The sequence below is a fragment of the Strigops habroptila genome, chromosome 2, assembly GCF_004027225.2.
Source record: "Strigops habroptila isolate Jane chromosome 2, bStrHab1.2.pri, whole genome shotgun sequence".
NCBI classification, from domain to species: Eukaryota; Metazoa; Chordata; class Aves; order Psittaciformes; family Psittacidae; genus Strigops; species Strigops habroptila.
Genome location: NC_044278.2, coordinates 55498414 through 55524619, shown reverse-complemented (window position 1 = coordinate 55524619; position 26206 = coordinate 55498414). Strand labels below are relative to the sequence as shown.

The 26206-nt window shown below is 37.4% G+C and overlaps 1 protein-coding gene across 1 annotated transcript in view; it reads right to left on the bottom strand.

Annotated features, from left to right (window-relative positions):
* Positions 1 to 26206, bottom strand: part of OCA2 (OCA2 melanosomal transmembrane protein) — a 163556-nt gene that overhangs the window by 92551 nt on the left and 44799 nt on the right. The window contains exons 9-14 of the mRNA XM_030476159.1: positions 19260 to 19331; positions 18312 to 18377; positions 17206 to 17262; positions 16026 to 16150; positions 11623 to 11761; positions 2632 to 2764 (exon numbers count right to left, since the gene is read on the bottom strand). Coding sequence (XP_030332019.1) covers positions 2632 to 2764; positions 11623 to 11761; positions 16026 to 16150; positions 17206 to 17262; positions 18312 to 18377; positions 19260 to 19331 — 592 coding nt within the window. The remainder of the gene's footprint in view (positions 1 to 2631; positions 2765 to 11622; positions 11762 to 16025; positions 16151 to 17205; positions 17263 to 18311; positions 18378 to 19259; positions 19332 to 26206) is intronic.

Here is a 26206-nt window from a genome sequence, read left to right as displayed (position 1 = left end):
GCCTCACATATCTTGTTTAATTGCTAATTGGGGGCAGGGTGAGGGAAGGCTGGTATTCAGTTGATTAAAACAGCTGCTTCAAACAAGCCATTTGAAGTTATCACAGAATCATTGCAACCTGAGATGGAAGGACCCCTGAAAGCACCTTGGAGCACATTCTGCAAATCCAAATCACAACAGCTACCTCCTAATGGAGCAGTGTTGGTGGCTTTCTCTTCCCCTTTCACAGAAAATTTCAATAGAAAGAGTAGCTCTTCAGCATCTGCTGTAATTGAACAGTTACTGATTAGCTTCGCAGCAATTGGCAAGCAGCTGATTATAACACATGGTACGGTGATTAAGAGACTGATATATATGAACATACTAAGCTGCAAGTAACAGATTACCAAAAGATGAACTGAGGGAAATATGCTAGCCAGTGTTTCATTAGTACAGTGTTTAACTGGCAGAAATATTATGTCAGTGAGTAAATTGTACTATTCAAATTATTTAAAGAAAAAATGTTATGCATACTTGATTTCTTAGAAATCCAAAGTAAATGTTTTAAAAGTTTATAGATGAAAGGAAAAAAAAAAAAAAAGAATCCATTTTCCTAACTATCTATTCACAAAATAATGCCATTATGTCAGGACCAAAATTGCTCACAGCTGACAGAATGAATTTTCTGACTGTTTACATATTATTTATCTCAAGACACCTTGCAGGCTGGCACTTTTAAAGAAAATTTAAGTATATAATAAATCTAGTTATTCATGGAAATGTCCACGAAGCTATGACTTCTGTTGGAACATAAGAAATTACTAAAAGCAAACTAATTCTTTTTAACTAGTAAAGTTGGGAAGTTAAAAAAAAAAAAAAAATCCTAATGCTGAATACCAACAATGGAATAATATATTTCCAGGCAAAAATAAAAGTAATCCTTTTTTATAATAATGTCTAATTACATAGGGTTTTGTCTGGGAAGTTGCAACAGTTCCATTCCTCCCCAACAAAAAGATAATTCCTTTCCCAGGGATGATCTTTTCCCCAAAAGATTCTCATTCTTGAGCCCTGTGTAGAACAGGTAGGAACTTGCTTTGTATTTACATTTTGATACAGAATCACAGAATGGTTTGGGTTGGAAGGGACCTTTAAAGGTCGTCTAGTCTAACCCTCCTGCAATGAGCAGGGACATCTTCAACTAGATCAGGTTGCTCAAAACCCCATCCAGCCTGATCTTGAATGTTTCCAGGGATGGGGCATCTATCATCAGTCTGGGCAACCTCTTCTAGTGGTTCACCACCCTCGTACTTGTATCTAGTCTGAATATATCCTCTTCTAGTTGGAAACCTTTACCCCTATCCTATCACTACAGGTCCTGCTAAAAAGTCTGTTTTTATCTTTCTTTTAAGCCCCCTCTATGTATTGAAAGGCTGCTATAAGGTTTCCCCAGAGCCTTCTCTTCTCCAGGCAGAATACCAACTCTCTCAGACTGTCCTCACAGGAGATGTATTCCACCCCTGTGATCATCTGCATCTCCCTCCTCTGGACTCACCCCAACAGGTCCATGTCTTTCTTGTGCTGAGGACCCCAGAGCTGAATACAGTACTCCAGGTGGGGTCTCACAAGAGTGGACTAGAGGGACAGAATCACATCCCTCAACCTGCTGTCCACACTGCTTTTTATTGACCCCAGGATACAGTTGGCCTTCTGGCCTGCGAGCGCACATTGGTGGCTCACGATGAGCTTTTAATCCACCACGAAGAAGAGAAGGAGGAATAGGAAGATGAGCCAACTATCCACCTGTTCAGATTATGCATTTTAGTGGCACAAAGCTTGCTAAGAAATTATAGTGAATTATTTCCTACCTCGTAAAGAAATTGTGAACATTTGGGGGTTAGTGTTACGTTTCACCACCTGAACAGAAGCCTGAGAACAAAGATGAATACTTCAAACCAACTGAATAGAAAAGCATAAAAGCATGAAAGCATAAAGGGACTAACATAGTTAACAGCCATTGAAACAGCTTTAGCAAGACTTCTAGGTGAGGTGAGAAACCTAAAAAAGACATAGATTTATTCCTACTGAATTAGAGAAATTATACACTGGGGAAATTTAGAATTGGAAGAGACACAGTGGCAAACTGGAAAGACCTTGGAAAGTTCTTCTACTCTTGAGGAAATGTCCTTCGCAGACCACAGACCAGGAAAAGATTGCTGAAAAAATCCAGTGGAAGAAAACCAGCAGTGAGGCAATGCTATGACACTGTGCCTGTCATAAGGGAAACCTGAGATATTTCTAAAGGTTGTGAACTCAGCACCTTGAGCAGATGTTATCAGTTGTGATACAGAACACATTGGCATTCAAGCCTATGGCTATAAATTATGCAAAATATCCTCATAAATTTTGAAAGATTCTTAATAATTCATGTCAACACATCAACCTTAGCATCAGAAAAAGATCCATTTCTAGAAGTCAGAAAATATCATGACTAAAAATAAGGCCGAAATTATTAGTTAAAAAATGTATGTTCAGAGACTGCAGGAGAGCAGGCACTTTAAGCTGAGGACAACACTGTAATAGGCACTATTCGGCTTCTATTTAGCACATTCAGTGTAGTGATAATAAAAATTTTTTCACACTCCCACTTACCAACAATTTCACTCGGCTCCTTATTGTAAAGTTTTTTGTTCCAGTAAAGAAGTCTGAGGAAAGGAAAGGAGACCAGAACAACAAGGCAGATGCCAACAAACATATGACCTGTGAAGGCTGCAAAATCCAATCCCTGGAAATAAAAATGAAAGCCTAAATTAAAAATCAGTTGCTTCTCTATATTTCCTACAGGGAAAAGTATTCAACTATATGTACCTTAGCAATCAATAATAAATATAAAGCAATAAAGTCAGTTCCAAGTCAGTAGAAGCTGTATTTCATCTGTTTCAAGGAGAGAAGCCACATTACAATTTAATTCAGAAAACTAAAATATAGCATTACGAGTTATTCTGAAATACATTTAGTGTTCCTTACATTGGTAGAAAATCCCAAACTGAATAATTAACTTTCACTTTTCACTTAAACCACTGTAAGTTCATTTTAAATCACACTGAATTGCAGAAATAGTTAAACCTTAATGACCATCTTTTGTTTTAAACTGATAACATGGATTTTTACAATAATTGTATTATTGTATAATTCCATACACTTCACAGTTAGCCATGCTTTGAGTAGACGTTGGACTAGATGACCTCCAAGGCCCCTTTCAACTGAATCGTTCCATGATACCATATTACATATACCGTAGTGGATCAGGGTTAGCCTTTGGGCTGGGATTTTCTGAAATAGTCCTGGCTAGCCTGTCCAAAAGAAGCTGTCTATGAAGCTCCTAGGAGGATCACATCTAAGTACTCTGTATCAAGGAACTGTCTTATATAGAGCAAAGGTTGCCTGAACCAGTGATCCCAGCAGAGCAGATCTTTGACACTTGGAAGAAAGCATGGTCCAAGCCCTGGATAGCTCAGGTTGTCCAAAGTGAATTTTCAAAGAATTCACTGATTTCCCAGACACTCCAGAAAGTCATGGGATCTCCCTGTGCCACAACTCTATGTAGTGACTTGTCTTCTACCAAACACCTGTGTGCTACCTATAGATCCTTTGTAATGCCAACACATATTAAAAACAGCTTCCCATGCAGCATCAGATGATACTACTCCTGTGCGTTAAGACTATTGGAGACTTACTACCTTGAATGTGTGTTCTTTTATATTGTCTCCTGCTAAAAGAATTTATGTGGAAATGTCCCAGCTAAAATGTCTCCAGTTCAAAAAAGGAAAAAAAAAAAGTTCTCTCTCTTGTACCCCAGGGCCTAATAAAATAAACACAACACAAGAAACTGATTAAAGTCATAAAGAACTGTTGTAGCCAGGTAAAGATTAATGCTTTTTTGCAAAAAATCCATAGTTTTCAGACACTTAAGTAAATCTCAAACCATAAATATGCAGACAGAGGATTAGAATTTGATCCTATTAAAAATACAGGTTTCAGCTTCATGAGCTAAAGAAAATCATCCTTAGTTGCTATTTAATAGTAGATTCCTTGTCTCTTCTACTCTCCAGCCACTAAAAGATGAAACTGTATACCAGTTCATTCACTGGCCTTTCATTATAACTCAGCTACTGCCATTTCTTTTATGAAAGTACAAAGAAGACTCTTCAGGAATTGGAATAAGATTATTTTAAGAATTGGACAGAAAAACATGGTACCACAAAGGAAAATAATATACCTTCATCCAGTTTGCCTAGGTAATAGGTCAGCCAGTCAAATGTCTGACATCTCTGCAAGACAGACTTTACAAGCCAATTTTTATAAATGCTTAGAAAGATTGACCTCTGGGCATCAAGTCAAGAATCAGAGCTACAGAAGTCATTTCTATGAGGGGAGAAATCAACATTCATAGCTCTAGGAAATTTACAAATAGCAGTGAGAAAAAATAAAATAAAATTCTGCAAAGGCTCAATGTTTCTAAGACCTCCTGCCAAAGTATACAAAGTCCATATTCCCCATGTGTATTTCCTTAACTACAGCCATTTAAAATTGATAATAAATCTAATTTATATAGGGGTTACCTCTAAGATTATAGCCAAAAAGAAAGATCACAAAATTTTGGCCAGAAAAAACAGAATTCTTAAAATCAAGGTGAACTGGCCTTGGTTCAGAAGTTTCTCAAGTATCAACAGTGTGCCATTAAATAGTTCAGGAAGTATGCAAAATAAGCATTCACTTGTGTTTGGTCTCTAAAATGGCCTAACAAGAGGTAGGAAGCTGAAAGGAACTAAGCTGTAAAAACACTGAAGCTACATCAAAATAGCAAAATCTGCCTAAATCTGACTGAAAAAAAAAAAAGTTATCCTCTGGGGGGTGTGGGGCGGGGGAAGCCAGACCCAAAACCCCAAACCTAAACTGGGAAACAGCTGGTTGGGGGCAATAAAGTAATTAGAGGTGGTCAGAATATACTCAAACCAGAATTATCAGATCGAGGAAAATTACTTTTAAACACTCCACCTAGTCTTGCAAAAAGCAGTGGAGATGAAGCTTTTCTTGGGCTGGCAGCAATGTGCCCACATCATGAATAGGGATGCCAGCTACCAGCAGAAATTCTCTGCAGAGATACTCAGGCATAAAGATAACTGCTGTTGTAGGAAATAAAAAAGAGAAATTGCAAGCCAAATAATCCTTGAAAATGCTCAAGTTTAAATATGTAATATCCCCATCACAGGTCAGTGGAACTTGAATTTAAGCATGTGGCTCATTGCAAACAAGTGTAAAGATTTACGAAGTCACTTACCTGTACATTTTTAATATCACATCAACAATTGTGCTTTGTTACTGAAGTGCCACAATGCAGAAGCTTCTCAAACAAAAAATACAGCACAAGAAATGTGTCACTTGAAACCCACAAAACTAATTTCTCTACAAAAAGGAAAACCACATCAACCTAGAAGGCGAACTAAAATGCTGAGGTTAAGAAAGAGGTTTCAGGTCTGACTGATAATTCAAAGGAATTGAAATGAAAAGGAGATCACAATACTCTTAAAAGAAAAATCAGGATTAGCACAGCTCTGTGACATAAGAACTGACATAGATGAGCCTTAAAAGGGATTTACAGACACCATCATAAGACAAAAAAATTGTCTACTAGATTTTTTGGCATCCTATCCAGGAACTTACCGAAAGTTTTCAAAGAGAGTAGCTAAGTTACTTTCTTTGACTATCTCAGGATTTTGTTAAACTTCCTAATACCACCCCATTGATCTTTCTCATTTCTGAGGTCCTTGGGGAAAAGAAAACTTGCTGCTCTGCTGCTAACGCAAAGCAGCTTTCCAATTCCACTGAAACAAATCGTTTTCTAACATGGGCTGTGCTTATTTCAGGAAAGAGCTTGCCTGTGATAATTCAAGGCTGGATTCAATTCTCTTCCCATCCCTTGCTCCTGGCTTTCCTCCCCATTAGCTCCTTGCACTGATCCACATGAACCAGCGAGAGATAATGCATCCTGATGATCGCTAGCCTTGGACAACTGGTACCCCACAGCCATGAGGAGGCTGAGGACAGCCAAGTGCACTCTTTTTTATGGCTGATATCATAAGGGATCCCATTGAAAAACAGACCACTGCCCCCTCTGACACTTTGTCCTGGCTGCTTAGCACCAGCCTTTCTGCAGCACACAGAATATGCTTCAGGGAAGGAGAAGGCAGATTTCACCTTAGACATTGTCAGGTAGCTAGTAGTCAACTAGCAGCCTCTGGAAAACTTTAAGAGACTAAATGGTTTACATTGTACCATAGATACAACAGATGATGTCAAGATGGTGGCACAATTACTTCATCAGTTGCTCCTACTCCCTTTCCCACACCCTAGAAAGGGCATGTAACACCTCCACAGAGCCTACGTTCTTACCCTTTGTGGCTGTGGATAACACATTTTATACCTCCTGAGTCCTCTGCACTGCTGGGGCCAGGATTCAGCATTGTAAAAACATAGCAAAGTGCTCCACATGTCTGCTGCATACAACAAAATGTCATTTTCATAAAGATTTTCTTTTTCCTGCACAATAGACTGAAATAGAATTGACATGCACAATAGGCAAGAAGCACTTTTCTCCCAGGAGATTTCAATCCATGAGATAAATACAATACATGCTTCAAACGTCCCTTACTTGAGGCTATGCTGATTTTGTTAAATTTCTCCCATTTCACAGTCAACAGAAAATCTAAAGATTCCGTTTCAGCAAGACAGCAGCCTAAAGGTTCCACTGCCTACAGATTCAGGACTGAAAGAGAGTGGGCATCTTTCCTTGGTTTATAGTTTTAAATGCAAAGTCAAATATATCAATTTCATATTAGGGGGAAGTATCACACTGTTTTGCTAAAACACTAACTTTCTGTCATCATTATTTATTTCTTGTTTTTATTGCTTTGGGAAGTGTGAAATTAACTTCTAGTAATTCAGACCTTTCCAGAAGAAATCTGCCATTTCAGAGCAAAGAGAAAGCAAAAAATTATAGCTAGGTGCAATAATTCAGGGAGCAGCAAATACTTTGCTTCTGGCCAGAATGGCCTTTATTTAATATTTTAAAACTCATAAAATGAGGAAGAGGAAGAGTAATTTATTATTTCTACATTGGTTTAAACATCTCTTCTAGCTGAGTGACTGAGATCTACATTGTCTCAGGGGGAACAGCTCATGTCATCTCTGAGCCGGAAATCACTGATGGTCTAACACAGTTACATAAAGATAATGCTTGTCTAAGACACTGACAAAACTCCTTTTTTATCTTGATTACTACATGCAGATATGGGAAAAAATCTGAAATCAGCCATAAACCCATAATTTTTATTTCATATACCTTACCTAGGATTTAATTTTTTTGTGAGAAAGGAAATCAACGGAACATCGACATAAAAGGGTAGTTTTAACTACTCTTAAGCTTGTATCCAGCAAACTCAAAAAAAAAAAAAAAAAAAATAGCTCAATAAACTATGGGAATCCATTTTCACAATCTTCCAGTGCTTGAAATACCTTTATAGATTCATATATAGGATTTCCTCTCTACCATTTTTCAGAATTACCTACTTTTATTCATAAATTTTTGGTACCACAACTTTTAATGAAATATAACCAACTAATATCTCATCATACTAAATATCAGCGTGAAGGCTGAAAGTCTCTGAAAAAAAGAACAGGAAAACCTGATGGCTGTCATTTTCCAGGAAATTCCTGTTAAATGACAGGAATAACTCTGAGTGTGATGCTGAAACCCCAAAATCCTCAGCAAACATCAGATTAATAGTACAAGCTTTATCACATGCTAACAAAGACAGTAAATAAGAGGATATAATCCAGTGGCTAGCACATGCTAAAACTGCCTTTGCTCTTAGCATTATAGCTTTTTAGGCAGATTAAAGCTAGATGCTCTAGTGTACACTATGTTCACACCATCATTTTGCTCTGGAGACTTATTCACCATCCATTCTCTAAAGAACTTGTAATCACAGCCTAAGCTTAGAGCACAAGCTATTTCTGATTTCAAAGGTGTGACTGTAGATACTTGTGAAGTTACCAAATATAGAGCACTTAATGTTCAACTTTCTGAAAACAATGATCATTTCGAAGTGGTTCGTGCCCTACTGTGCACATAAAAATGGAGTTCCCAAAATCTGAAGCATATATCTCTTCAAGAAAAAATTATGATTTTGCTAACAATGGCCACTCAGTAGCAGTACTCTGAAGGTAATAAAAAAATTTGAAACATGATCTGTGTTCACTGAATGATTTTCCATTTGCTCTTAATGAAAACTGTTATTTGCCTTCCCTAAAATCAAAACATAAATGCTATTTTGTGAAACTTCTTCTAATTCCAAGAACAAGCAAGAGTACAACAAAACTTCCTCTCCTCATATGCAAATATTCCACTGATTCTAGCTATGATTGAGGGAATATGTTGGTATTATAAATTAACCACTGCTACAAATAAAAATATCTTTTTGGCATCCACTTGCATCTTAAGACAAATAAACAGAATTACCCTTACATTTTAATGAGTAAACTATAACAAAATGCTTATTTATTCAAATATACTTTAAATAAAATATTCTTAACATGACATGAGTTTTCCCTAGAACCTAGGGAGAAAAATCTCTCCACCACTACAAAGAATAAAGCATTTCTAATACTAAAACCCAATAGCAGCACCGAAAATAACAAGGCTGCACTTCATATTGTATTGATTTAAAAACCAAGGTTTCCTAAGAAAGTGTAAACTTGCATAATATTTTACTAGGCTGCTTTTAGAGGCTGATGTACAACAGTAAATGTTCAGGAAGACTGGCAAAATGCTCCTACTGATTGCACCTAATAAAATGGAAAAAACAATCACCTACGTAGTGCAATACACTATTCAGCCTCCTACAGAGGCAGTTGTCCAAGTACTCCTGTACTTACTGTGCAAAAATAACACTGAAAAGGAAGTGCAAGAGGATGAAAAGGGGATTTTCAATTTTTTCAATTAAAATATGAAAGAGAAAAATTTCCTAGAATGGAAAAAAACATGACCATAATACTAAAAAGATGTAAAACCCAGGTATTTTCTGCAGAAAACATCATAATAGTATAAAAAATACCGTATGAAGTGCTGTTTCCAAAATGCCTTTATTGCATTCAAGAACTTTTACCTCTAGGACGCTTAAAAAAGTTACTTGGTACAAATATAGCAAGAGACACCCTACACATTTCAGAGACAGATTTGCAGCTGATCATATAACCCATCCTCACAGCAAACTTTGCTAGAAGTAGTTACTGAGACAAGACAACAATGTCTATGTTTCTTCTTCTGAATAAAAGAGAGCATGCTGGAGCAGGTGGACAAATTAAGAATTGAGCTATTAGTTCAACAGTGCAGACTGTGAGAGGCCAGATGGTCCAGCTCTCTCCCTGCCCTCCCTCTTGGCTTTATCCAATTACTCCTGCCAGAGCTCTCCCCAGCAAATCTTCTTTAGGAGGAGTGAGCTCTAAGCAGTGAGGACATAAGCCAGTCCATGCCACTCAGCCTCAGAGCCAAGGATAGGTCTTTGACCATAGACTATGATCTATATAAAGGTATTTATATAGATAGATATAACAGTTGAGGATATAGGAAAATAACAGTACAAGTCCCATGGTCCTGTGTCAAATCTGATCAATGTTCTTACATCCTTATTTCTGTGGTGCAGTAAAAGATGTGAAAACAATCCAGACTGAAAACATTTGGAAAGTTTTTGTGCTTGTTTCAAATACCGAATTTGCTATAATGCCACATTTCTATGATATTTATACATCTCTGTCCTGCTAAAATTATCAATATCTCATTCAAGAGAAACGTAAAATTGTTTCCTTTCAGTGTGATTGCTTAATTGCTTCCCATGTTTATATCCACTTCTAAAGGTTCTACAAAGATGAGTTTCTGAGTATTTAGGAAATGACCTGCCTGGCAGGTGGTAATTATTCTGTTTTAAAAAAGAAGTTTTAAATAGTTGCACAGATTTCATATCTAAAATGTAAAATTTAGCTATCAGATCTTCAGCCATGAATATTACAGAGTCTCCAAAGTCATCATCCAAACAAACTGATTGCAGCACATTTCAAATATTTTGAAGGTAAACATTCAGTTTATTAAATACTATGAACTTTCAAAGACATTTTTCAACCTGGACAGTACTTAATTAATTTGAATGTATTCAGTTAATTAGAAGAGATGCTTTTTTGGTACAGCAATAGAAACATAACTGACTCCAAATTGAAAAAAAAAAAAAATTTTTTTTTTTTTTTTTATTTTTACTGTAATTCCCTCATCCCAATTTCATAGGTATTTTCACACTAGCACATGCACTACTTTGAATTCCTTTAGATTTATCTATTTTGGGGGTTTATGACAACTGGCCAAAACAGAAAACATGGGCTTGGCATCCCTACAGATGTGCCCATTACCTTACAGCCCTTTCCATGGTGCTGCTTGGTGGGGAGGGAGGCAGGGGTAGGAGGAGAGCAGAGCTGCCCCATCCCAGGAGTTGCTGCCCCTTGCATCCTGAGCAGACTGCCTCCCTGCTCCTCCAGTACACCAGAGATGGGTGATGCACCAAAGGATGTTCGGGAGCACAGTGTCAGAGACAGACATGGGATTTGATGTCCTCCTGTTCAAGGGTGGCAAGGATAGCTGAAAGCATGGACAACTCACAAACGCCAGCTCCACCCAGAAGCTGAAGGTTGCAAACACGTACACCAGCCAGCAGTGGCTCTGCCTGTCCACAGGGCAGAGAGAGCCATGTGGATGGGAGGAGATGGTGGAACGAGGACAGTCCCTCTAGCAGGTGTCTGGGGTCCTGCAGTCCCATCCAGCACCAGGCCTTCCCTTTGGCACCAGCCACCCAGCAAAATGAAAGAAAGAAAAGCCGAGTATTGGAAGTTAAAATCTGTCATTGCAGCCTGGGGATACCAAAACATTGACAGGAGGTGGGAGCCAGCTGCGGACCATGCTGCAGGGGAGGAGTGCCCACTCTCCTTTCACCCCCTGCATCCCTTTGGGCTGTATCTGAAGGACAAAGTCTCTTGCAGCAGGGTCTACAGGGGCAACATAGCCTCTCACACTGTGGGGTTTTGCATATGGACAATTATTTCTATTTTGAAATTTCTGAAAAGGAATCAAATTGTCTCATTATTTTTAACTTCTGAGAGAAAGCCTATTCTGAAAAAGAGTTTGGATTTTCATCTTCATTTTCACCTTTTTTTTTTTTTTTCCAACTTGCTGCCCTTTCTTTACAGCCCTCCATTGTTTTGCTTCTTTCTTCACTTTGCCATTGACAAGGAAATCCTCTGCACCACCACCAAAAAAAAGAAACTGGTATTCTTAACCCATATCAAAAAGTCTATTCTTCATTGCAATTTTGTCTCCAAAATATCACTCTGTTCTGTCTGATTGTCATACTAAGAGATAACATGGCAGAAAAAGTGGATTATTTTCTGTTTATTTTGCTGTCTGGGGTAAGAGAAGGTTTAACATTGTGTCAGTCAACATTTATACTTAATTTTAGTAGCCAAACAGCTTGCAGTACATACCTTTTTTCTCAGCTCCCGTTTTGAAACAATAATCACATTTGGAGGATCCCCAACAGCTGTGGCAGCCCCCCCAATATTTGTGAAGATTACTTCTGCAATCAGGACATGCCTAGGATCAAGATTAAGTACTTCGCAGAGCCTGCGGTATAAAGAGAATGAAATTAACCTCTTAACCTAAGACTAAATTACCTTAAACATTAAAATTACAAATTATATAAATTATAATTATATATATTGTAAAATCTATAAAGTACAGTCATTTCACTGAAAAATTGCAGGATTTTAAATGTAATATCTACATGTGTATACATTGTTAAAGTTTTAATTGTGCTACATTATACGTGCTACAGTAATTATAGCAATGTAAATGCAAAAATTATAGATTCTTTTTTTACATTTATAATTCAATAATTAACAAAGCATTTCATTAAAAGTAATCAACTATTAAGAAAGTTGGAGTACACAGAAAATAGCATTTCAAATTTTCAGCATCATACAGCTTTTGAAACCATGGTCCTCAGGCTACACTGACCTATGGAAAATTATTCTGGGCAACCACAGGCTCTGCACTCAGCATCAGTTATTAGCTTTCTTGTGGGAAGCAGGGGTGGGGGGTTGCACAGGCTGCCTCTTAGCCATGAATCATCTATTAAAGACCTCAGCTTTCAGCCTAAGTTTATCTGGTTTATTCTGTTCCTATTTTTCCCCTTCTCTAAAGCTTGATCATGAGTATTTCAATTTGTCATGCAACAAGAGCAGAAAATACAGATTCCTCATTATTAAAAAAAAATCTCAAAATGTTTTTAGCTGTTAAGAAATATTTAATGCTTCTTTAGTTATATGCTTCTTCCATAAGAAAAAGTAAAATGCTTATTAAATAAGAAGCATCTAAAAGTGCTATAGCAAATACTGAGATTGATTCAGTAACCTCATGATCCATTTAAACTCAGAGCTCACTTACACACAGTAATCTTCACGCAGATTACTTCAGCTCACACAAATTACTTTTATGCACAGATCCACACAATCTGCTCATTTGTGAAGTACATGTTTGACTATAAACTTGGGCCGTGGTATTAGAGGCTGAAAGTTAAGGTCACACTTAAGCACTTTGGAATAAGGGATGACTGCTTTCCTGCTCACATCTTATCAGAACATTGCTCCAGTGTGTAAAGATGGAGGCTACACTTGAATTATTGCCCCCTCTACCTACTACAGGATGCGGGGAAGTGTAGGCAGCAAGAATGCTTTCTCAGGATTGCTTTCACTATAGTGCTGTCACACATTCCCCTGGAGGAAGAGCTTCACTGTCCAGTCTAAGTCTGTTATTATTAAACCTATATTTCAAAGAGAAGTGTATATTGCACAAAAACTCAACTCGATACATTGTTGTGACTTAACCTCAGCCAGCAACTAAGCCCCTCACAGCTGCTCGCTGACTCTACCCTGGTGGGATGGGGAAGAGAATCTGAAGACTACAAGTGAGAAAACTTCTGTGTTGAGATAAAGACAGTATACAGGTAAAGCAAAAGCCCTGCATGCAAGAAAAGCAAAGCAAGGAATTCATTCACCACTTCCTATGGGCAGGCAGGTGTTCAGCCATCTACAGGAAAGCAGGGCTACATCACGCTTAGCGGTTACTGGGGAAGACAAACGCCATCACTCCAAAAGCACCCCTCCCCTCCTTCTTCATTCCCCAGCTATATATGCTGAACATGATGCCATATGTTATGAAATATCCCTTGGGTCAGTCGGGGTCAGCTGTCCCGGCTGTGCCCTCTTCCAGCTCCTTGTGCACTCCCAGCCTACTCACTTGTGGGGTGAGGAGCAGAAATGGCCTTGACTGTGTGTAAGCGCTGCTCAGCAGTAACAAAAACATCCCTGTGTCATCAACAGTTTCCAGCACAAATCCAAAACATAGCATCATACCAGCTACTGTGAAGAAAATTAACTCTACCCCAGCCAAAGCCAGCACAGCTCTTAGGCTGTCACCAACAGAGTCAATTTAAAACTCAGAAAAAACAGTCAGATGACACGTGTCAGCACACAAAATCTCCAGAACAAAACAACTATGCAAAAATACACTATTTCTCCAAAAGCATAATATTATGCAGTTAAAGGGTGCTTTGTAGTATAACCAGACCAATTGCATCAGTTGTGGTATAAGACCATCGTTGTTGTTGTCATTTTAACTTCATCACTCCTTGATTTCTGAATGTTTCAAAATACAACCTTAACTTTTTTTTAGTGATTCTTTCTTTTTGATGGGCTTAGTGATAGCTTGAAGAAAACCTCTGATGCATACCAAGAAAGGCCAAGCCCAAAGTGTAAAACCAGCAGAATGTGTTAGCTATAGAATAGAATCAAACTTCTTCTGTTTACTTACCCTGGTTGTAATTCCCCCTGTGAAAAACTATCAGCCTTTTCTAGTTCCTAATAACAAAGTATCTTGAAAATAAACTATAGCTGAAAAGGGGTAGTTATTAATTTTTTTAATCAGCTTACTACAAAATGCAGAGTGGAACTAGTATTATGTTTTATGCCTTATCTATGGAAATTAAAATCCTTATATTAATAGAGTCAGTAGGATTTTCTGCAAGCTTTATCTCCATGGCAATGACAGCACAGTGCAACACAGTGAAGCTGTAGACAAGGGCTGAAGACAATGGCAGTAAAATTAAAAAAAAAAAATAAAATAAAAAAAAAAACCACCTCCAGCATGAAGCTTTTAGAAATAAGCAATTAGTTAGTTTTACTAGGGAAGACAAAATTTTGTTCTAGCCTTGATAGTGATTCAAATATAAATGTTACCTACATACTGAGCTTCCCGTTCTTCAGTGTTACAAACTTTTTTAGTATAAAACTAAAGTACTCGGGGTACCTTTAGTATAGAAGTCTGGTCTCTAAAGGGTGGCTACAAAGACAGAGGCTCTCGCTTCACAAGGAACCACATGGAGAAGACAAGGGGTAATAAGTACAAGTTGCACTGGGAGAGATTTCATCTTAACATAAGAAAAAAAAAATCATGGTGAGAAAAATTAACTGCTAGAACAATCTCCCCAGGGATGTGGTGGAGTCTCCATCACTGGGGGTTTTCAAGACATGATTGAACGGAGCGCTAGATAATCTCAGCGAGACTTCCTTTCCTGCGAAAGGTTGGACCAGATGTTCTTTAGAGGTCCCTTCCAACCTGAGCTATTCTATGGTTCTTTGAAAATGGAATAAATGCTACGATAGCAATGCTTATGAGCAGAATTCTTTCATGGTGCCTTGATGTCTGGATTTCAATCTATTCCAAATTATAGTTAATTCAAAATATTCTGCAACACGGCTAAAGAAAACTTGGTGTTTAATAGTTCCAGTGTTGCTTTACTACTAGAGGTGAAATTATTAACTGCAGTAAGGCAAAGTGATCTCTTTAAAATATAATCAGACAGAAGACAAATGGGGCTTTCATTCACCAGCTGTTTCCCAATCTAAAATAAATTCCACTTGCAAAATTGGTTTTTACTGCTTTATGCTACATTTTAAAGTGGGAGCATATCTTAATAGAATTTTGTGTACTTTAATGTGATAATGACTGCAAGCATTACATCACTCAGGATAATTTTGAAAACACAATAGGTGGTTCCAAAACTGAACTGGATTAACCATATTTGCCCGGCCAGACACAGGTTAAATTCAGGTTAAACAGTAATTTATAACCACATATTGATTAAATTTAGTTGCAAATCACGTGATATTAATTTACAGAAATCTGAAGTAATTAAATTCCCAGTTGTCTATTAAAAGTTCTGAATATAAAATCTCAAAATGTGGAATTAACTAGTGCTGTACCAGTGTCATGATCACCAGCAGGAAGATCTGTCTTCATATTATGAAGATAGAAATATATGAAATTCAGTCTCATATTTCAAAACAAAGCTGTTGGTTGAAATCTGGAGATTTTTTAAATTTATTTGTGCCCAATATTAGAAGAGATAATTACTTCACTAAAACATAAATTACTATCTAAAATTGTATATAGATATTAGCTAGCAAAGGACAAGGCAGTTTTAATTAAAAAATTCTCCCTGCTTACAGGGGGTAAAAAAAAAAAAAAAATCAGCTAGTGGGGAGCATTTGGTGAAATATGCTATTGCAGTTCAAGTATGAAGACAAACCAGAATAGTTAGCTGCCAAAGCAGAGTAACAGGCTTCAGATATGTGCTCTTTATTAGCTCAAAGAGAAAAGGCAACCCATCTCTTTGAAAATGTTAGCTCTTCACCCTACTACAATAGGATCATTTGAAGTTTTGATTTCCATTTAGACTATCAAAAAAAGTCCAAACAAGCATTTGCACATGTCTACTACTGATTGCTGGCTATAAAAGACTAAGTCCAAAACCATAACAATAAAGTACCTTATGGTTACTGGAGTAAAGAGCAGCATAGTGGTAACGTTGTCCAAAAATGCAGAAAGAATTGCAGCAATGAGGCACAGAAATGTAATCATGGCCCACACCTTGCCTCTAGAGAATCGATAAGCCTAATAAAACAAACAAACAAACAAAAAACAAACAAAAAAAACCCCACACAAACAAAAAAAAAAAAACCACAGAAACAAAATCAAAGGGATTAGATGATTCCAGCTTAGTTTTTTTAAAAAAATTATAGATAAAATAACTTCACCAAAGATGAGGCAACAGTGAGCTCAGAGCATTTACTACTCCATGCACCTCCACCACCACCATCTCCAGTATTAATAAATTTAGCAAGAAAACATTTCATGGAAGTAATTGGAAGCAAATACTTTCATCATGCAGAGGAAGAAACAAGTCTGAAGAGACACCATGGCAGGCATGAAGAGGGCTGTGGCAGGAGCAGGGCTCAGCCCCCATCTTCTGCCTGCATACCCTGCATACCCATATCTCCACACGCTGAGATACCTTCTCCGTCCTCAGAGCAGGATGGCCAGGGCTACACAGTCTGGGCATCTATGTAGGCAAGGGTTGTGTCCACTCATGTTTTGTTTAGGGATTCTGTGCTCAAAGCAGTCCTCCTTGTGATCTTTGTTTTCTTTCTTTCCACCTTTCTCAAGAAAATTGAGCTTTGCAGTAGGTGAAGTAGTCCCTCACTGTGGGTAATACTTGCTTTACAACCAATCCATCAGAATTGCCCTTTTAATGTAATCTCTGGTTCTGCTACTGTTCAAAGGTCTGTGGCCGTTTTTCATGCATGATCATAAAGCTAATGATAACTCCCATATTTCCTCTCCCCCTGTCAGGCATAAATACAGACTGCAGTTGCAGTGGAACTGCAGCCCTGGGGTAGTCCTGGGGAATAACTCAGCTTTATATTGTCCATATGCTTGTGTAGCCTAGGGGGGCCTTTACCTTTCTCTTGTAGAAACAGAATTGCCTTCAAGGCTCCCTTTCATCTCTAAGAGATTTCTCAAAATTACAAGTTGACCACTGCCATTTCTAATGTGATAAGTAGACACTGCCCAAAGGTTCTTCAAAGACAGTGCTTGGTGTAACACAGCTGATTAAATATTAACTTGATTAATCCAGTAGTAATTTAGGAGTACAAAACCAAGCCTACCTTTACTGCACAGTAGTCAAAGAAGCCAGTCTCTGAAAATATGGCCACCAAAACCATCTGCCAAAAAATGAGGAAAAAGAGAAAAAGTTGCAACTGAATTATTACACAAAAACAAAGCAATGTGGTTTGTGAGTTCTTATCTGACACACTTTTGAGAAGCTGATTACCTTCATATTAGGATATCCACTACAGCTCCCAGATATATCTTGTCAATGGTGAAATTTAGTTCTCAACATAAGCAGTCTGTTAATGTCATACTAGTCTGGTTGAATTTAGTTGTAATGACTAAGTGGGCATCATACAGTAAGTACTCAATGTATCTCCCTTATGTCATTAACCAAGAAAAGCCAGTAAGTGTCTTTGCTTTCTGCAGTAACAATATAGAGAGCGAGGAAGATCGCAGCTCCAAGAACTACTTGCATTTTCCCACATTTCTGTGAAGTGTCCTGTCCTTCCATCTTTGTTCCCAACAGATTTTTTTTTTTTTCTCTGTGGGGAAGGCAGGAAGCAGGGAGCAGTGTCAGGAAATAAATAAACTTAAGAATGGCAACAGATAATTGTAATTTTGTCTCAGTATGTTGTATATTTTGTGTTAGAGTTTAATAGCATTTGGACAAATCTTTTTACTATAAATAGCTCTGAGCAAAGTGTTTAAAATAATATATGATTATAATCTGATCAGGTATTTTTCCTCGATTTCTGCTTTGCTTTTTTTGTGGCTCCAAACATAGCACTAAGACAAAGAAAACGACTTTTCCAGCAGACTGTGCTTGGGGAAGGTTTTGAGTAAACAAAATTAACCAGATAAATGAGAATGATAATACTTGGCATTTAAACAGGTCTTTCCATTTATAGACCTCAAGGGTGTTTTTAGTATGTTACACACAATTTTACAGATTTTGAAAAAAATGGAAAGGAATCAACATTTTCGAAAGGCTCCTTCAGAGGTCTGATCATCCACCTTTTTGATAAATCCCTCAAGGCCCAGACTTTCATCATACCATGTCTCAGTAAAGTACAATTAACAAAATGTTTAAAAGGGAAACATCTCTATATTGAATGTGATTAATTCAACACATTCAGAGCAAAAGATATGTTTTAGTTACCATTCCAAACAGCAGCGCCAGTGTCTCATAGTCAATCCACTCCACCACTTTGACAATACTTGGCCTCTGCAATAAAAAAATACCATTACCAGCAAATGCCACGAAATACCTAATTTTTTATTAGCTATGAAATATAAACTCCACTTAATTAATGAACCATTTATATAAGCTAAGATGGAAATAAATGTGTTCCTACAAGGTACACAGAAAGGACTCTTTATTATTACCATTATTACTATTATTATTATTACTAATTCAAAGTACTGCTGGCATCCTAAGTGGGTCATTATCAAAAGCCTACATTAGGCTATTGGTTTATCAAGTTGTTCCTTACATAACGTTGCAGAAATAAAAGACGACTGAATTATATAGTACACCCTAGTTTCCTTTCTGGTAAGGGAACAGAACCATACCGCTTCACCTGTGAACAAACTGGAAGGAAATTATGGAAATATAGCAATAATGTGGTGACCAGTTATGAGAAAAAACAAAGAAAATCAATCAAAGGTTTCATTAAATATCAACTAAGAATAAGCGGGGGCTGGGGGGAGGAGGAGGGAGAGGGGAAGGATTGGAAGGTGTAAGCAGGAGGTGTAATTATTCAGGGTAGTATAAGGCAATGTATTTCCATTTAGGTTTGCTCGGTAACCTAAAATTACTGAAAATAACAGTGTTACAGTAATTCTGCATTAAGATGAAAATAGTTGTACTCAGCTTCCTGCAAATTGTAACAAAATACCATCAGCTGACCTTTTTCTACTCTTCTTGACTATACCCTAGGCTGACTTGTTTTCCTCAAGATGCTTACCCATCCCAATATCTGCCCTACCATCTCTTTGTCTTGAAAAACACTGCTCTGTCATGTGCCCAATCATAACATGGGTAAACACGGAAATTTGTAATATCATACACAGAAAAAAAGTGAGCACTTACAGTTTGGTAACTTACCTCCCCAACAGTAGCTAAGGCGGCTAAAGCTGCCAAAGAGCCCAGCATCGCTGCAAGGGTCCTGTGGACAATCTACAACAAAGGGTAAGAATTGACCAGAGACTCTATAAACATCTCCTTACTATTAAAAATTAGGAGGGAAAATGATTAAAAAAAATCATGTCGTCGATTATTTTCTTGTTTGGGGTTTTTTTTTCCTTATTCCACCCCATTCCCATTCAAAAAGAGCTGACTAGAGAATGGCTGATTATTTTGCCTTGCTGTAGGATGTTATTAAAAAAAGAAGCCATGCCTGTGCAAAACCCTGATAAGTCTCAGTTCTGATCTCAGGGCAGAGAAGGGACTTCAGAACCACTTTCTTATATTTGACAATGAGTGACCCAAGAAGGAAAGCAATTCATCTCCCTAACTTAAGGATCAAAAAGCCTAGTCCTGTTGGCTTCCCTTCACAGCCCATGGAAAGAAGACAGAAAGTGATCCACCTCATTCTTTATAGATGCTTGTTCATCTCCAATGTCTATAAAGTAATTCCCAAGCAGATAGCTCAGACCTGGAGCAGATGCATCCTACACATACAGAAACATACTAGACTGAGTTTCCAGGTCTAGACTAGACTGAGGTCCAGTTCTGGGCATAGATAGATCTGTCGAGCCTGTACATCTGCTTTATGTCTCACTCACACAGAGTTTTCTTCCTTCATGAAGTGTTTCTTTACATCAGCATTTTCAATACAAAGTGTTTTGGCTTCAAGCATAAAATCTACTGGACACCTTTGCCACAGCCTCCTCAGGTCCTCAAAAGCTGCTTTCACCAGTGTATAGACTAAACCAGCCTTGAACAGTGCTTCTCCTCTGTCTCTAACAGTGCTTCTCCTCTGTTTCTTTAGCATACAAGCAATGCATCTGAAAATAGCATCCAAACCTCTGACCACACCACAGACATTCATTTAATACTGCAGCAATTACTACATTATATGGACATTTGTCCACATCTATGTATCTAATGAACAAATTGCACTTGAAATTCTAAAGGAGAAAGTATAAAAGCAAGCATGCCCTGAAAATGTGCTTTTTCCTCCAAGTGCTCATTTGTAGTTGTTTAATCGACTATGACTGGAAGATCACAGATTGTGTAAAATAACTCAGTTAAAGTAAGAATGTAATTAATGAAAATCACACTACAAAAGACCGTATCTAATTAACAGCATTTACTATTAATGTGTTCAAATATTATCCAGACACAAGTAAGAATTATTTCTCAGAAAGAAATAAGGAACTCTAGAAATACTGCATTTGCTGATAATTTCACAAGAAATATTTTGCTGATAAGAAACAGTAGGATGTGGACCTCTCAAGGCCCTTCAGCCTGCCTGTAAAGGAAAAGAAAATAGAAAAGATTTGGCTTTGGTTTTTCTCTTTGAACATAGATTTTTTACAGTAATGGTAAACAACTAAGCAATTTACCAAATTACTAGAAAAATAAATATATAAATCATTGATTTAGGAGTCAAAAAAAAAAAAAAATCTGTCTCATCCTCCTATGTTTGTCTTCAAAATGCACTGGAGAATAACCTATTCACAGTGACAAAGCAGGAGATCAGACCAAGGATTTTATGTCCCAATGACCTAAAAGTACATAGCACATCTTACAGCTCCCACCAGCTCTCATTGAAATGCATGTGATGTCACTGTTCCATCTTTGATTTCCAGTTTCAGAGGATTCATATGAACACATACATATGGCCCTTCTGATTCTGCAAAGGGGGGAGCATTTGATAGCTCTTGTGGCTGACAACGTATTGCAGCAATTATACCTTACAGTTCTTTCCAACAAAAGACACAAAGCAGAGGTCTTGGTTAGGGAGGGGGATCAGCTTTTTACCAGGGCAAAGTATGTTCAAGCGTAAGCTACCAGGGAATCCTCAGCTCTTCTGAGACTGGAGACTTTCTCTTCGTCTAATCACCGTACATGTTATCTCTTTGGCAATTCTCAGAAAGATATCATGTTTTTTCTGAGATTTGACTGGCTTTAGATTTCTTTGCATATTTTCACATAAGCATTTCTCCCATCCTCATTGTATACTTAGTTGCATACATTGTGCTGACTGCATTTTCAGCTTCCAAGAGTTTGCTGTCACCTATGGGTGAAATTTGCATTAATTTCTGCAGAAAGATGGCAAAAAAATGCTGTTCAAATGGAGTTATTCTGTCAGCTCCTTCATCCTGGTGATATTTCAAGAAGGATATACAAAAGTATATCCTGAAGAATGAACACAGATTATTCAGGTGCAAAGCTCTATTACAAAAAACTTGTAAAACGTACAATTCTTCATTCCAGCAAACTATCAAGTAGAAGTTATACGGTAACATCAAGCCTAGAAAGCACACTTACAGAAACTCCAAGACATGTAAATATGTAGAAGTTGAGGTTTGGGAAGGTTTAGGAAAGAATGGATTACTCTTTAATTTTTTCACTATAAAGAAAACTCAAAAAAAGTTTGCAAAGTAATTTTAAAAAAGCTTGCAAAAGGAGAAATTAAGAGATACAGCTTAGAAGTTGTGACACACTTTGAACCACGCTTCCATCTAGTACACATTTGGAGGGCATTATATTAAGTAAAATTTCATTATTAGTATTATTTTGGAAAATAGTACAGATCTGATCCAAACCTTTGGAAGCCTGGCAGGAGGATGAGTATCATTTCAGAATGAATCTCAGAGTGTACCCATAAACAAAAGCTCAGGTACAAAAAAGCTCAGAAATAAATTAAGACAGATTTAACCACAGGAAAGATGAGAGATCTGGTGGAGTTCTGAATCTAAAATACATTTGCAAAGATCAAGTGAGAAATAAGACGTATTCGTTTGATCCTTCTCATCCTTGAGAAATTGCATACTTTTCTGTATTCTCTAGTAAGCAAAGACAGTCACACTGAATCCCAATTCATAGCGTTTCTCTTTTAAATATGAATTGCCTATAAGATCATAAATTTGAGTTGGCTGCATCAGCCTGTACAATCATTGTACAATCTAAGAATGGAAACAGAAGGAACTGGTGGGCCAAAAGTTACTTCAGTAGCAAAGGTGAACAAATTCTGATAAAAGACTCAGTGTAACGTGTACTCATCAAAGACACTGAAATAGCCTATACCTCTTGCGGATCTTATTATGGTACCTACATTTGCCTCTCTATTTCATCTCTTTTTTTCAAAATCCATCTCCCAACATTGATAAACTCTTCCCTGGACCACTGCTCAGCTACATGGTACTCATTCCTTTGACAAAAGCCATCACTAAAATTCTTTCCATTATGCATATCTCATAACAACCCTTCTTCTGTCCAATCTTCCACTCTCTCTACAACTTGCCTCATACCTGCATTTCTGTTTCCACACTCTTGCACAGGAATACCTCCTTACATGCTCCCATCCTCTGTGACCTTTATTCTATAAAAGGCCACATCTCAGTGACCTCGTTTTCCTCTTACTTCTTCCATCACACAACTGTGAATCCTCACATTTCAATGATTGTCAGTTTTAGCACGCTCTGTAAAATGCGCTTATTATAAAAGTTCCTTGCCTCATTTCCCAGAAAATTTTCTTAAAAAAAAAACCCCCACAAAAACAAGCAATGGCCATTTAGACACGAAAGAGAGAACAGACAAGGAAGATACAAGGCTTTTAGTCTATCAGTTTGCAAACTGGAACTCCCCACCTCCCAGCCCAACTACAAGCCTTATAATTTCTTCACAGAAGGGTCATTTTCACCATTAACAGCATCTTTATATTTGTCTGACAATTGCCTAGCAATGCTGACTTAGTGAAACAGCAAAGGATGATGTTTGCCTTCTATAAAGGGACAATTATCTCAATACAAACTGCTACTGAACACAGTGCAGCCCAGATTTCACTCTTCACATTGCATGACTCAGTCATAGAGCTCACTGATTGAGGATATCACTAGGCTGAGAGCTGAAGAGATTTCAAAAAGGGAATGTATATTTACAGAATTATATAGAAGTAATGAAAACACCCAAAGCTGCAACAATGGAGGCTCTCAAAGCCATCGACATTGCAGGTGTGGCAACAGCAACATCATAGGGTCATGCTATAGGGTCAGTTCAGAATGGGCAAAGATTGAGAAAAACTTTTATATTATTTTGTTTCATAATTATCTATAGAAAGTTTGTCTTATGATTGCTTACTGTGTGATAAAACACAATGTGCTGAATGCTGGTTCTGTATGATTGTTCTCATATTCTTAATTAATAGTTAATTTTAAGGTAAGGAATGAAAGCAACCCATATCATTTACACCACAAGTCTTTGTGCTTGATATTAATTAAAAATATACTTTTCCAGAGCTATAAGGCAAGATGGACTTAGACAACTTAGACCTTCTCCAGATTAAAGTTTCTTTATCTCTCTGAAAGTGCTTTGGAATGTTTGCACAGAGTTTATCAAATCTTTTGTAGACTGCAACAGCATCACTATGAAAATGATTCAATATTCCAAACACGTTATCTTGTACAGTGCTCCAGAAGATAAAAGGAAATTATTTAGAAACCAATTGAATGGTTACCTGTATGCTATTTCAGAGTACGCATTTCCCAGCTCAAATCCAGGGCATGCATATTTCCAGAATGTGCTTCTGAAGATACTTGATAAATGATACATCATAACAAACATTTTATTTCCACAAGTCCTTATTTATAAGTGATAAATGGTAGTTGAAAGATGACTGTCAGTGACTTTAATGTAAATCTTCTAATGCCTCAATTCATTTCTTATCCACTTTTTTTTTCCAGTAAAGCTTGTTGTATTGAACTATTTATTTTACTGATAAATTAGTTTCATTCAATAGAGTAACAGCATTGCTGTATTTGAACAGGAGGCAGTTATTCCCAAGCCTATATCCACATATGTGTTTTATGTATTTTCCACCTACCTCGAGAGTAGCTAAGACCTTCCCTATAAAATCAACAGCCAAATCCCCCTTAGACTTTATAAAGTCTCTAGTTTAATTCTTTATTCTCAGGTGACAAGGAGGGAGAGAAGGGGAGTAAAATTTGTTCTAGGATAGCTTTTTTCCTGACATGTTTTACGTCTGTGCCTTCTCATGTTTTAGTAAGGGTTTATTGGGTTAGCAGTAGAAGAGGTTTTTTTCAAAGACAAAGAGTCTTGATTATCCTGAAGGTAATCAAGATAGTATTAGCCTGACTGCCTCTGAAAAGAATTTCCTCAGTCAGATCCCTTTTTGGAGATTATGTTATCATTTGCTGTCACATACTTCATAAATTTGGTGGTCTGTTTTGCCTTGGACTATTCCAGTTGTTTTAGCAAGATACAGATGAGACTTCAGTTTTTCATGTTAAATGTATTTGATCCAATTACAGTTTGGAAAATAAATGCTGAAGCCTGAAACTGACATCAGATAAATTTGCAGAAATGCAATTGTAATTTAACTAACTAATTTAGCTAACTTTTCCTAACTCTGTCAAGCAACAAAACTGAAAATTTCAGGTTATGTTAGAAAACAACAAGGGCCAAAAAAAGCCTTGCAATACTTTGAAGTGGATCTACTGCAGGGCAGAGTTCAAAGTTGAATGGCATCAGATTCTCAGTTCATAAAAATTTGCTTTACTGCTGGCAAATTGCACAATTTGGGCAGAATATGGACCAATAGACTAGAAATACAGGACATAGTCAGGTACAGATGAGATCAGAGTATCAGAAAATGAGGGTCAGTGGAGCCAAACATGTTTACTTGATTTTCTTCATGCTCACCTATATTAAACAGACCATTAACCAGTACCAGTTAGTGAAGGTATAGCAATGTACATTCCCTTCAGCTGGTGATGGCAGCTAATGCTTTACCTCCTCACCCTCCTGCTCTTGTTTTGCTCCCTACACAAGCTCTGCAGAAACAGTAGTGCAAGTTCTTCAGCTGTGAGGCACTCTTCCCAGCACATGGGAACCCCTTACAGTGGATGTGTCTCAACAGCTAGTGCAAAATGAATGATAATGGAAAATTAATTGCCTTAGAGTTACTTAGTTAAGCAGTAGCAAGTAAATTCTGTGAGGATTTTAATGAAGCAAAAGGAAACTGCTGGACATAGTTTAGAAAGTATGACATACTGATGCAGTATTCAGAGGTGGACTAAATCAGTTCTTGAGGCAGCCACGTGGGGTACAGCTGCTGAAAGATTATGTGCATTCCAAAGTGATTACAAGCATTACAAAAATCAGTAACAGCAAGAACGTCTATTCCTATCTTTGTCTGCAGATTAGGACACTGTGTATTCTATACATGCAGACACACGAATCATAAAATATGACTTTTTACTATGTTAAATTTTTTATAAAATCTTATTATTAATATCCTTTTAGTAAGTACAAATATATCAAAACTGCATCACAGTACATAAGTATGCCTTGCTCGAAAAAAACCCAACCAACCCTTGACCAACAGCTTCCTCATTTTTACAAGAATTCAATGTTGATTCAGTATAATGGTACTACCATATGCATGAAATATATGCCCAAGATCACTAAAGAGCACAGACTGGAGAGGTCTCTGGACTTGGAAACATTAGCTGCATATTTTAGTACTAACACGCATTCTTATTAATTGCACCATAAATGGCTGATTCTGGTAACTTGGGGGGGGGGGGGGAAGAAAAAAAAAACAAACCAAAAAAAACCCAACAAAAACCCCACGACATTCCCTATACATCAATAAGCTCTTTTTACAGACAAATTCCTAGCTCTAAAAGACTTGTTTGGGATTTTTTTAATAGCAACATCAGATTCCATAGCAAACTGTGTAACTCCTGAAGAACATCTACACAACCCCAAGGTAAGAAAGTACCCACCTATGACATTCTGCTATAATGTCTGTTTTCACTCACATAGCATGCCAAATCACTTGCTAGAATTCAGTGAGAGTG